At 41.2% G+C, this 13,949-nt stretch overlaps 1 protein-coding gene across 21 annotated transcripts in view; it reads left to right on the plus strand.

Annotated features, from left to right (window-relative positions):
- RBFOX2 (RNA binding fox-1 homolog 2) overlaps positions 1-13,949 on the plus strand; it is a 293,244-nt gene that overhangs the window by 86,158 nt on the left and 193,137 nt on the right. For 19 of the 21 annotated variants that reach the window (XR_011464154.1, XR_011464155.1, XM_070370177.1 and 16 more), the window contains exon 2: positions 5,194-5,244. The exons of the other annotated variants lie outside the window; for them this stretch is intronic. Coding sequence is in view for 17 of the 19 variants with exons in the window: in XM_070370177.1 (XP_070226278.1) it covers positions 5,194-5,244 (51 nt within the window). In the remaining 2 variants the exon portion in view is untranslated. The remainder of the gene's footprint in view (positions 1-5,193; positions 5,245-13,949) is intronic. 21 annotated transcript variants of the gene reach the window in all.

Below are 13,949 nucleotides of genomic sequence, written 5' to 3' on the forward strand. Positions count from 1 at the left end.
ACTTGCTTGCCAAAGCGAGATGTGGGTTTGATTCCTGGGTTGAAAAGATCCCCTGGAGAAGGAAATGGCAACCCACTCCAGTATTCTTGCCTGGAGAATCCCCATGGACAGAGGAACCTAATCATGGGGTCACAAAGGAGTTGGACATGACTGAGCAACTAAGTAACAACAACAAAGCTACAGGTGTCTCCTCTGTAAAACTTGGTGTGAGAATAGCCAGCCAACATTGCCTATTATTAGTATTTTTAAATAACAAGTTTATTAACCTATAATTCACAGGCCATAAATCTCACCCTTTTAAAGTGTTTTTAGTGGTGGTTAGTGTTTTGGGGTTTTCAGCAAAATCAGAGTTGTGAATCCATCATCACTAATTCCAGGACATTTTCGTCACCAAAAGTAAAACACAGTACCCATTAGCAGTCACTCCTTTTAGTCCCTAGACTACTCATCTTCTTTCTTTATGGATTTGCCCATTCTGAATATCTCCTATAAATGAAATTATAATTTGTGGCTTTTGTCTCTGATTTTTTTCACTTAGCATGATGATTTTAAAGTTCATCTTTGTTTTACCTATACTTCATTCCTTTTTTATTTCTAAATAATACTCAGTTATACATATACCACACTTTGCCTCTCCATTCATGAGTTGATGGGCATTTGTATTATTTCTGCTTTTTGGCTATTATGAAATAACTCTGCCATGTACATTTGTGTACAAGGCTTTCTATGGATGTATGTTTTCAGTTTTCTTGGTCACACCTAGTGTGGAATTGCTGGATCACATGGTCACTTTTTTTTTTTTTTTAAACATTTTGAGGGATTTCCAAACTGTTTCCAAAGTGATGCACCATTTTGCACTTCTAACAGCAATGTGAGATTCTAGTTTCTCCGTATCATTGATGATGCTGTTATTGTCTGACTGTCTGACTGTAGCTGTCCTAGTGGGTGTATTTCTCATTATGGTTTTGATGTGCATTTTCCTAATGACCAACAGTGTTGAGTATCTTTTCATGTGCTTATTGGCCATTTGTATATCCTCTTTGGAGAACTTCCTGTTCACAGCTTTTGCCCATTTAAAAATTTGGGTTATTTGTCTAAGAGTTCTTTTATGTTCTGGAGTGTAAGTCCCTTGTTGGACAAAGGATTTGCAAATATTTTCTCCCATTATGTTGTCTAACTTGATGGTATCTTTTCCTCCCCAGCAGTATTGAGACATAATTGGCATTAACAATGTATAAGTTTAATGTGTACAACTTGTTGGTTTGATACATTTGTATATTACAAAATGATTAATACCATAGCTGTAACTAACACCTGCATCATTGTCACATAATTATCTTTGTGTGTGTCTGTGTGGTGAGAACATTTACAGCCTATTCTCTTAGCAAAGTTCAAGTATATCATACAGTCTTGTTAACTGTAATCACTGTGTGTGTATTAGATCCCCAGAAGTGATGGTGTCCTTTGAAGTACTGAACTTTTAAGTTTTGATGAAGTTCATTTAATCTGTTTTTCCTTTGTCACTTGTGTTTGTGTAGTTATATCGAAGAAACCATTACATAATCAAAGGTCAGGAAGATTTCCTTTGTTTTCTTTTAAGTGTTGTATGATTTCAGGTCTATGATCTGTCTTGAGTTAATTTTGTATATGGCATAAGACAGAGTTCCAGCTTTATTCTTCAACATGAGATATCCAGGTGTTCCAGTGCCATTTGTTGAAAAGGTTATTCTTTCTTCCATTGTTTTTCTTGGCACACTTTTTAAAACTCAGTTGATCATAACTGCAAGGGTTTATGTCTGGACTCGTAGTTGTACCTCGTTGGTCTGTCTGTCTGTTCCTAAAAGTATTACACTGTTTTGATTACTGTAGCTTTGTAATGTGAGCCCTTCAACTTTGTTCTTTCTCATGATTGTTTTGGTACCTATCAGTTGTTTTTTTTTTTTGGCACCTATCATTTTTAAAGGCAATTATCTTTGGTGTACTGTCTTTGGGAAGACAATTTATAAATGTCCAAAATAGAGACTTAGGAATAAAAAAAAGAGAACTTGAATTGTCTGTGAGTCAGCAACTGAATGCTTAATTTGTTCAGTCGCTCAGTTGTGTCCAACTCTTTATGATCCCCATGGACTGCAGCATGCCAGGGTTCCCTGTTCTTCACCACCTCCTGGAGCTTGCTCAAACTCATGTCCATCGAGTCAGTGGTGCCATCCAACCATCTCATCCTCTGTCATCCCCTTCTCCTCCTGCCTTCAATCTTTCCCAGCATCAGGGTCTTTTCTAATGAGTCAGCTCTTCGCATCAGGTGGCCAAAGTATTGGAGTTTCAGCTTCAGCATCAGTCTTTCTAATGAATATTCAGGATTGATTTCCTTTAGGATTGACTGGTTTGATCTCCTTGAAGTCCAGTTCAGTTCAGTCACTCAGTTGTGTCTGACTCTTTGTGACCCCATTGACTGCAGCACGCCAGGCTTCCCTGTCCATCACCAACTCCCGGAGCTTATTCAAACTCTTCCATTGAGCTGGTGATGCCATCAAGAGTCTTCTCCAGCACCATGGCTCAAAAGCATCAGTTCTTTGGCATTTAGCTTTCTTTATGGTCCAACTCTCACATTCATACATGGCTACTGGAAAAACCATAGCTTTTGACTATACGGACCTTCGTGGGCAAAGCAATGTCTCTGCTTTTTAATACGCTGTCCAGGTTTGTCATAGCTTTTCTTCCAAGGAGCAAGCGTCTTTTAATTTTGTGGCTGCAGTCACTATCTGCAGTGATTTTGGAGCCCAAGAAAATAATGTCTGTCACTGTTTCCCTCTCTATTTGCCATGAAGTGATGGGACCGGATGCCATGATCTTTGTTTTTTGAATGTTGAGGTTTAAGCCAGCTTTTTCACTCTCCCCTTTCACCTTCATCAAGAGGCTCTTTAGTTCCGCTTCTCTCTCTGCCCTAAGGGTGGTGTCATCTGCATATCTGAGGTTATTGATACTTCTGGCAATCTTGATTCCAGCTTGTGCTTCATCCAGCCCTTCATTTCACATGATGTACTCTGCATATAAGTTAAATTAGCAGAGTGTCAGTTTACAGCCTTGACATACTCCTTTCCCAGTTTTGAACCAGTTTGTTGTGCTATGTCCGGTTGTAGCTGTTGCTTCCTGACCTGCATACACATTTCTCCGGAGGCAGGTAAGGTGGTCTGGTATTCCCATCTCTTACAAGAATTTTCCACACTTTGTTGTGTTCCACACAGTCAGAGCCTTTAGCATAGTTAGTGAAGCAGATGTGGGTTTTTTTGGAATTTTCTTGCTTTTTCTATGCTCCAACGATTCCTAATAATTTCTGATTATTGAACCTTGTTTATTTATTTACACATTCTTTTGAATGTCTAGCATGTGTTAGACACTGTGCTTGACTGTGGGGAAATCATGATGAACAAGACATGGGGTCTATGCAGGGAGCTTAAGTTGACACCTTGCGCTTTCATGTTTTTGAAAGGAGTGTGTACTTTTGATGATCAAAGATGTAGATAAAATCAAAGCAGATGTACCATTAGATGGAAGGTTCACTATCTTGTCATAAAAGAAGGTCCTATCAGTGAAAATTCTTAACTTACCGTCTGCTAGTAGGAGTGGAAATACAAATGAATTGAAGAGGATGAATATCTTTGAGGTAGCTGTATTGAGCACCTTGAAAAAACTACAGAAACACTATTTTCTCATTTACATCTTTATGTGCATGTGTGTCTTCTCCCATTCTAAAGTTCCCTTGGAGGCAAGGGCCTTGTTTTATTCATCTTTCTTACTCTGTCAGTCATCTAAACAGTTCTTGCAAAATATAAGATATTCAGTGTATGTAAACTGAATGACTGAATGAGTCAAGTAAGCCATGAGTGAGTGCTCATATGGTATGACCTTATACTTAATTAGGGTTTGCATAGCTTCTATTGGTTACCATTCTAGGCCTCAAGGATCTTGATTTAATGGTTAATGTGAAGATGAGACACTCAGTATGATGTGGATGTGTGCATGCTAAGTCACTTCATTTGTGTACAACTCTGCACAATCCCACGGACTGTAGTCCGCCAGGCTCCTCTGTCCATGGGATTCTCCAGGCAAGAATGCTGGAGTGGGTCGCCATTCCCTCCTCGAGGGGTCTTCCTGGCTGAGGGACTGAACCCATGTGTCTGATGTCTCCTGCATTGGCAGGCGAGTTCTATACCACCGGTGCCACCTGGGAAGACCTACTCAGTATGATACACCTTTAAAAAAAAATGAATTTAATTATAAATAATATGGAAAGTAAATTGTGCAAATAACCTAATAAATTTAACACATATACGTATTAGGAGTCACTTGAGTCCATAGGATGTAGGATGGTAGAGGAAGTCTGGAACAGGGGCAAAATTGAAGGAAGGCAGAGTGATAGAGGGAAGGGACAAAATTTGTCCAGGTCAAGAGGCAGTTCTTAGTAGGGGTGATGCTGTCCCCTTCCCAATGATGGTACTTTTGGAAATATGTGAAGGTTTTTCGTTGTCCAGTGTTCGGGAGTGCTACTGGCTTTTAGAGTTTAGGGGCCAGACATGCTGGAGTCCCATAGTGTGAAGTTAAGAGTTGATCTGCCCCAAATCCCTGGACTGCTCTGTTGGAGAGGCTCTAAGAAGCAAACATTTAGCTGGATGAGGAGGAACACAGTGCTTTATGGATAGTGCTCCTAAGAAAATACTGTTTTTCATGTTTTTGTTTTTTTTTTTTTTTTGCTATCCTGCATGCTGAACTCCGGAGAAGGCAATGGCACCCCACTCCAGTACTCTTGCCTGGAAAATCCCATGGACGGAGGAGCCTGGTAGGCTGCAGTCCTTGGGGTCGCTAAGAGTCAGACACGACTGAGCGACTTCACTTTGTCTTTTCACTTTCATGCATTGGAGAAGGAAATGGCAACCCACTCCAGTGTTCTTGCCTGGAGAATCCCAGGGACGGGGAAGCCTGGTGGGCTGCTGTCTATGGGGTCACACAGAGTCAGACACAACTGAAGTGACTTAGCATAGCATAGCATGCTGAACTCAGAGATGTTCATAGGTAGAGTGGAGTAGAGCAGTGGAACACCTTAGGAACTACTGCAGGAATTTATGTCTGATCATTTTGGATGATTCTTAACACTGTCTTTTGTCTTATGGTTTTCTTTTCTTTTCTTTGTCTCAGAACGAGCCTCTGACCCCAGGTTATCATGGATTCCCAACACGGGACAGCCAGGTTGGTATAAGTTGTTTATAACTCAGATGTGGTGTGTGTGTCTTTTATCTAAGAGTGCTACATGATAGAGAGCATTTCCTGGAATTATTTATTTTGGAGAGTGATTTGGTTAGTTTCAGCAATGAATTTACATTAGCAATATATAAAACATATTTCTTAACCTTAAAGGTATTGTAATCACATTATTGAAATTGTGGATATTATAGGGGGAAAGTCACTCAAGCACAGTTGTGATTGCTTTTGTTTTTTCTTTTACAAGCTACATGATAATTTTTTTAACCTGGTTTTCTTGATGTCTCATAATTTTGTGTTGGACTTGTCTGTTTATTCCCAACCACTTAGCCCCTGCCTCACAGATTTTTGGAGTCCCTGTGGTAATCAGCAACAAGAAAATTCCATTCTTGTCCCTGGGGGAATTCAGCCTTATGGTTTTAATCAGGGAAGTTTCTGCTGCCTTTCTTTGTTAGATTAGGGAGGATGATTGGACAAAGCCCAGGCCCCATTTGTGGGTTAGAGCGAAACTGTCTCCTGCCAAGACATCCTCAGAAAGGTTTAGGGAAGGGTGTAGAACGCCTTCCCTATTTGTGTGCTTTTCGGATCTGGTGAGGCTGACAGAGTTAGGGTAGAACAGGTTAGCCTGCCTCAGAGAAATGATATAAGACACCTTGCCTCTGGAATTTACCTCCTGCTGTTTGGAGATATTGATACTCTTCAGATTTAAAAGGGTAGCTCCTAGAAATATCTCTGTATTTCTAGCCATCGTTTATATCTTTGAATGCCTATCCACTATTCCTTATCAGTTCAGTTCAGTCACTCAGTCGTGTCCAACTCTGTGCAAACCCATGAACCGCAACACGCCAGGCCTCCCTGTCATCACCAACTCCCGGAGTCCACGCAAACCCATGTCCATCAAGTCGGTGATGCCATCCAACCATCTCATCCTCTGTCTTCCCCTTCTCCTCCTGCCCTCAATCTTTCCCAGCATCAGGGTCTTTTCCAGTGAGTCAGCTCTTCACATCGGGTTGCCAAGGTATTGGAGTTTCAGCTTCAGCATCAGTCCTTCCAATGAACACCCAGGACTGATCTCCTTTAGGATGGACTGGTTGGATCTCCTTGCTGTCCAAGGGACTCTCAAGAGTCTTCTCCAACACCACAGTTCAAAAGCATCAATTCTTCGGCGCTCAGCCTTCTTTATAGTCCAGCTCTCACATGACCACTGGAAAAACCATAACCTTGACTAGATGGACCTTTGTGGATAAAGTGATGTCTCTGCTTCTTAATACGCTGTCTAGGTTGGTCATAACTTTCCTTCCAAGGAGTAAGCGTCTTTTAATTTCATGGCTGCAGTCACCATCTGCAGTGATTTGGGAGCCCCAAAAAATGAAGTCAGCCACTGTTTCCACTGTTTCCCCATCTATTTGCCATGAAGTGATGGGACCAGATGCCGTGATCTTTGTTTTCTGAATGTTGAGCTTTAAGCCAACTTTTTCACTTTCCACTTTCACTTTCATCAAGAGGCTTTTTAGTTCTTCTTCACTTTCTGCCATAAGGGTGGTGTCATCTGCATATCTGAGATTATGGATAGTTCTCCTGGTAATCTTGATTCCAGCTTGTGCTTCTTCCAGCCCAGCGTTTCTCATGATGTACTCTGCGTATAAGTTAAATAAGCAGGGTGACAATATACAGCCTTGACATATTTCTTTTCCTATTTGGAACCAGTCTGTTGTTCCATGTCCAGTTCTAACTGTTGCTTCCTGACCTGCATCCAGGTTTCTTAAGAGGCAGGTCAGGTGGTCTGGTATTCCCATCTCTTTCAGAAATTTTAAGTTTCTTGTGATCCACACAAAGGCTTTGGCATAGTCAATAAAGCAGAAATGTTTTTCTGGAACTCACTTGCTTTTTCAGTGATCCAGTGGATGTTGGCAATTTGATCTCTGGTTCCTCTGCCTTTTCTAAAACCAGCTCGAACATCTGGAAGTTCACGGTTCATGTATTGCTGAAGCCTGGCTTGGAGAATTTTGAGCATTACTTTACTAGCATGTGAGATGAATGCAATTGTGTGGTAGTTTGAGCATTCTTTGGCATTGCCTTTCTTTGGGATTGGAATAAAAACTGACCTTTTGCAGTCCTGTGTCCACTGATGAGTTTTCCAAATTTGCTGGCATATTAAGTGCAGCACTTTCACAACGTCATCTTTCAGGATTTGGAATAGCTCAACTGGAATTCCATCAACTCCACTAGCTTTGTTCGTAGTGATGCTTTCTAAGGCCCACTGGACTTCACAGTCCAGGATGTCTGGCTCTAGGTGAGTGATCACACCATCGTGATTATCTTGGTCGTGAAGATCTTTTTTGTACAGTTCTTCTGTGTATTCTTGCCATCTCTTCTTAATATCTTCTGCTTCTGTTAGGTCTATACCATTTCTGTCCTTTATCGAGCCCATCTTTGCCTGAAATGTTCCCTTGATATCTCTAATTTTCTTGAAGAGATCTCTAGTCTTTCCCATTCTGTTGTTTTCCTCTATTTCTTTGCATTGATCACTGATAAAGGCTTTCTTATCTCCTTGCTGTTCTTTGGAACTCCGCGTTCAAATGGGTATAGCTTTCCTTTCTCCTTTGCTTTTCACTTTCCTTCTTTTCACCTATTTGTAAGGCCTTCTCAGACAGCCATTTTCCTTTTTTGCATTTCTTTTTCTTGGGGATGGTCTTGATTCCTGACTCCTGTACTGTGTCACGAACCTCCATCCATAGTTCATCAGGCACTCTGTCTATCAGATCTAGTCCCTCAAATCTATTTCTCCCTTCCGCTGTATAGTCATAAGGGATTTGATTTAGGTCATACCTGAAGGGTCTAATGGTTTTCTCCACATTCTTCAATTTCAGTCTGAATTTTCAATCTTATTTGGCAGTAAGGAGCTCATGATCTGAGCCACAGTCTGTTCCCGGTCTTGTTTTTGCTGACTATATAGAACTTCTTCATCTTTGGCTGCAAAGAATGTAATCAATGTGATTTCGGTGTCGACCATCTGGTGGTGTCGATGTGTAGAGTCTTCTCTTGTGTTAGGGTTGTCCAGAAAAGTCACTATTATTAGACTTGTCCAGTAATGCTCATTAAGGGATGTGCATTATCAGAATGCTAGACCAAGGGGTTGACCTAGTTCCCCTTCCTAGAGCTTAATTAAATCTCATCAAAACCCCTGAAGCTGAGCTTAAACACCAGGATGGCGCCATAATCAACATTCACTATTTGCGTGCCTTCCAGATTTGGAAGTATTGGCTCAGTTCTTGCGTTTCTGGTGTTGAGTTGGCATCAGACTGGTCCAGGTAGGGTATGGCGAAAAGGCGGGAAGAGAAAGTGCTGTTCCTCTCTGTGTTCATCTCCCAGTGGGATCTCTATTGGCACTGAAGGTCGTTCCTATGGGAGCTTTTGGTGAAAGAGATGGTCATTTACCCCAGACTTAAAGATGATGTAGAAGGTCTTCCTGTTTTCTTTCTGGTTTAGATTTGCCGTAGAGCTTCTATAAGCTGTGAAATTCATGTCCTTTGATAGCAGTTCTGTATCCTGGCCATATAACGGAAAAAGTACCATTGCTTGGAGATCTAGGTCCCAGAGATTCTGATTGAGTGGGGCTAAGATTGGGCTTAACCATTCAGGTATTTAGAAATTCCTCCAGGTGATTTTTGCAGCCAAAATAAAAAACTACAATCCTCTGGGCTGCTTTGAAATGAGTGACATTTTCTATTTCACCCTGTACTTTCCACCTAGGACCTTGAAAACATAAGGAATCGTGGTCAGTCTCTGAATCTACTTTTGTATACTAACTCAAATATTTGCTTATAAAATGTTGCTTATTTTGGATATAGGCTTATTTTAGATATAGGAAGGTAAAACTAATTGAAGTTAAGTGTGGGGAACAGACTCACAAAGTTTAAAAGAATCTGAAAAGGTTCCACATAATGTGTCTTCCTGTGGGGATTACAGATCAATAAGGAATTAAGCAGAAGGAATTAAGAGGAATTTGTTAAAGCACAAAAAGTAGTCTCTGCTTAGAACCACTTTACTTTTCCTTTATTTTGCAGCGGGACCCGCTTCTGTAGCCTGCATGTTTATTACGCATACTGTCTGCTGTGGGCCTATGCAGACCCTTTTGCTGTGGTTTAAGGCTGCTTAATTTACTTTGAGGCACATTCTGATGGTGCCGGTTTATTTTAGTTTAATTTCTTGGGTTTTATTTTGTTTTTCTGTCTGGATCTTTGAATTAGAGACCTTAGTGTAGTGCAAACAGGCAAATATTGAATGGCTGCTTGTTGCATTTGATGAATACAGAATCCAAATGAATCCTGCTAATTAATGCGCCTAACCTTGTGAACTCTCACTTTGTGCTGTGAGATTTGGGAGGCATTTATCAGTGTGAAACACTGGTCACTGAGCAGCCTGAGCTGGGCAGAAACTGAACTTGTGGTCTTTACACCTCGCCAGAGTGCTTTGGCTCAGCACATCCAGAGACCAGAGAGTGGAGGTGAAGGTGAACTTTAATTAGTGAATCTTTATTTGTTTTTCCTTATTTTTTTGCATTTCCTTTCTAAGTAAATAGGAACCATCTCCAGACAGAATTCCTCTCAGCATCTAATGGTGATTTTAAAAGAGATAAAAATGACAATCTTTTGACTCTTGCAGAGTGGGGCTTTCATCAGTATTTTCTCCTCTTATCCTCACCACCACCTCTTGAATGGATAAGGCAAGTATTTCCTTTGGAAAGATAAGGAAACAGGCACACAGAGATTAAAGTGACTTATCCACAGTAACAATACAAGTTTGTAGCTGAACTAGCACTGAAATGTGTCCTCTGTTTTTGAGTGTCCTTTCCTCTATACTGGCCATTATTGACTTAACAAAGAAAAATGTGGTCATGTGCAGTATTTCTGCTCACTGACTTTATTTATTTATCATTTGGGGGCTTCATAGATCCCTTAACACTGAACTATAAATCTTTGAGTCCATGACCGTGGTTAAGAATTATAACAACAAAGTTCCTTAGCACTAAGTGGGCCAGCATTTCACCGTTACGGTGACCCTTTTCACCCTGTTACACACACCCCTGATAACACATGGAATCAAAAATGTGAGAAGGAAAGGAGGGGAGAAAAATCCACCTGTCACCTCATAGAGGTTTTGCTTTTTTATGCAATTTCAGCTCAGCGTTCTTTCCCAGTCAGTTAATAGGCTTTCAAGGATGGCACTCCATTGCTTTTACAAAGCACTCCGAGCACATCACAGTGCTTGCTGATGTGGTCCCTCCATGGAAGTGGAGGCGACAGACATGTTCCAGATTAGCAGAAGTGAAAACCTGCTCAGAAAGGCTGAATGTTTTATCTCACGCCACGCAGAATTTTAGGTTGATGACACAGTGTTATGGTTTAGATTCCTAGCTCTGTGATTTATGTGTATATGCACGTGCTTATGATAGAGTTCCTAAGTGTTGATTAAGGCTGGAATACTTTGTGGGTTTGTAATGTTCTCTGAATGAGAGAATATTTGTGTGCATTAGCACCAGAGATTTTATTCAGAAGGGACCTGGGAACAGCAGACTGATTAGAAGGGGCCTTGGTTCTGCATAGAAACTAATTGTTTCCGCTAATGTTTTTATTTTTTTGGAATGGTTTTCAGAGGCCCTTAGGAACTAGGAACTACAGTCGGGGATGGCAATGGCACCCCACTCCAGTGCACTTGCCTGGAAAATCCAATGGATGGAGGAGCCTGGTGGGCTGCAGTCCATGGAGTCATGAAGAGTCGGACACGATTGAGCGACTTCACTTTCATGCATTGGAGAAGGAAATGGCAACCCACTCCAGTGTTCTTGCCTGGAGAATCCCGGGGACTCGGGAGCCTGGTGGGCTGCCATCTATGGGGTTGCACAGAGTTGGATACGACTGAAGTGATTTTAGCAGCAGGAGCAGCAGGAACTACAGTGGTAGTCCTAAACCTAGACCTTGCCTGTCACCTCTTGGTGCTACAACGTATATCTGCTGTAATTAGGGTGACTGTATATAGTTTATCATTCAAGTTGGGGCAGTTTTGAGAGAGTAAAGGGATGCTAGTGTTGAAATAGTCTGAGGCAGATCTTGATGAATGGGATGTATGGTCATCCTAGCTATGATTGAAGAAATACAGAGAGTATCCCCTTAACCGGTCCCTGGAGGAGGGCATGGCAGCCCACTCCAGTATTGTCTCCTGGAGAAGCCCATGGCCATAGCAGCCTGGCAGGCTACAGTCCCTGGGGTCGCAGAGAATTGGACATGACTAAGCAACTGAACACCCCTTAACTGGGGTGATAAAGTTTGGGATTATGGCTTGGTGCATTGCCCACACTTGACCTGTGGGCATGAAGCATTGCCATTCACATTGGAGATGAGAGCACACTCTTGGTTGGGTTTCAGGTGTTGAATCAGCTAAGGAACTGGAATGTTAGTCAATTATTTTGCAGTTTACAGCGTGTGCTTCCATGTGTCAGTATGTTCAGCTTTGATCTTCACAACAGCTCTGCTAGGAAGCTCAGGCTTTATTATCCCTACTTTGTAGCTAAGAAAACCAAAGTAGAGTTGTTGTTTTTTTTGACAAAGCCCCTAGCATTGGACTTACTAGGAAAAGACTTTTTTTTTAATTAATTATTTTAGTTGGAGGATAATTTACAATATTTTGATGGTTTTTTCCATACTTTCCCAACATGAATCAGCCACAGGTATACATGTGTTCCCCCATCCTGAAACCCCCCTCCCCCACCTCCCTACCCACCCTGTCCCTCAAAGCAGAGATTTTTAAATGAATTTCACCTTGTCACATAGTTAGTGGCACAATTAGACTGGAGCCCTGGATTTTCAGCCTCCGAGTCTTGTAGTTTCCTCTTGTACTCTTCTGTCAGTGTTCTCTCCTCTTTAAATGGGGATGTTCTCATCCTCCTGTGGCAAGATAAGATATTACGGAATCTTTGGAGAATGTAACAGCACGGAAAGTCTTCATATGAACTGGAAGTTCCTTGCATAGCTTATTTCTGTCAAGTTTTCTTCCTATTTTGTTTGTTAAAATAACTTATGGTCTACAGTTTATCTTTTTTTATTTTATGAATTTACTTACTTTTGCTTGCTGGCTACACTATGGCCTATGATTGTGATTTGCTGTTTACATTAGAGAACACTGCTTTCCTGGGAGTGTCAAGAAGAACATGCCCATGAGGAATGAAATAAAACTTCCTGTTATAATTTTGGATTTTTAATACAAAGAAAAGCAATGGCACAGTGTTAGACTCTGATTTTTTAAGTGCTAGTCAGTGGCTCCTTAAAGAGTTTTTTCCTTCAGTTTTCTAAAAATCTGTCCAAGAGCTGTTATATGGACATGATAAAGTGATTCTGACAAAATGGGAATTTCAAAGAAGATGACAGATGTGACTGAGATAATTAGGGATTTAAATTTGGAGTAGCAGTCTTACTTTTAATTTAGAGGGAAGATTATAAATTTATCTAAGAGATTTTTATCCCCAAAGTATTTTCTTTCTTCTTAGGGATTTTTAATGTCCCCTTTTCTCACCAGTTAACTTTTTTTTTTAATCCCCGGAATGAACTTTACTTTTGTCCAGTTTTTCGCAAATGAAGTTTTAGGGCTTATTTTCATTGGGAGCCATGGGCAATAGCAAGTGAGTTTTCTGTCATACTCATTTGTTTTGGTGGCAAAGAAATGATGGCTGTTTTTCTTTCCTTGGGGTGATTTGGAATGGAGGACATAGTAAGGGTGTTCAAGGTCTTACAAGCTCAGCGCTTTCAAGCTTAAAAAAGACGGCAGTTTCTAGTAAACGATAGCTTTTACATCATGACCCAGTACACTCACACATGCATATACACAAACATAAGAGTTAAATTAGTCTTACCAAAATTTCTTATCCATACTGTGTTCTTCAGTTCAGTTCAGTCTCTCAGTCGTGTCCGACTCTTTGCAACCCCGTGAATCACGGCATGCCAGGCCTCCCTGTCCATCACCAACTCCCGGAGTTCACTCAGACTCAGGTCCATTGAGTCGGTGATGCCATCCAGCCATCTCATCCTCTGTCGTCCCCTTCTCCTCCTGCCCCCAATCCCTCCCAGCATCAGGGTCTTTTCCAATGAGTCAACTCTTTGCATGAGGTGGCCAAAGTACTGGAGTTTCAGCTTCAGCATCAGTCCTTCCAATGAACACCCAGGACTGATCTCCTTTAGAATGGACTGGTTGGATCTCCTTGCAGTACGAGGGACTCTCAAGAGTCTTCTCCAGCACCACAGTTCAAAAGCATCAATTCTTTGGCACTCAGCTTTCTTTTCAGTCCAACTCTCACATCTATACATGACCACTGGAAAAACCATAGCCTTGATTAGATGGACCTTTGTTGGCAAAGTAATGTCTCTGCTTTTGAATATGCTATCTAGGTTGGTCATAACTTTCCTTCCAAGGAGTAAGCGTCTTTTAATTTCATGGCTGCAATCACTATCTGCAGAGATTTTGGAGCCCCCAAAAATAAAGTCTGACACTGTCTCCACTGTTTCCCCATCTGTTTGCCATGAAGTGGTGGGACCAGATGCCATGATCTTAGTTTTCTGAATGTTGAGTTTTAAGCCAACTTTCCCCCTCTCCTCTTTCACTTTCATCAAGAGGCTTTTTAGTTCCTCTTCACTTTCTGCCAT

The sequence above is a fragment of the Bos mutus genome, chromosome 5, assembly GCF_027580195.1.
Source record: "Bos mutus isolate GX-2022 chromosome 5, NWIPB_WYAK_1.1, whole genome shotgun sequence".
NCBI lineage: Eukaryota > Metazoa > Chordata > Mammalia > Artiodactyla > Bovidae > Bos > Bos mutus.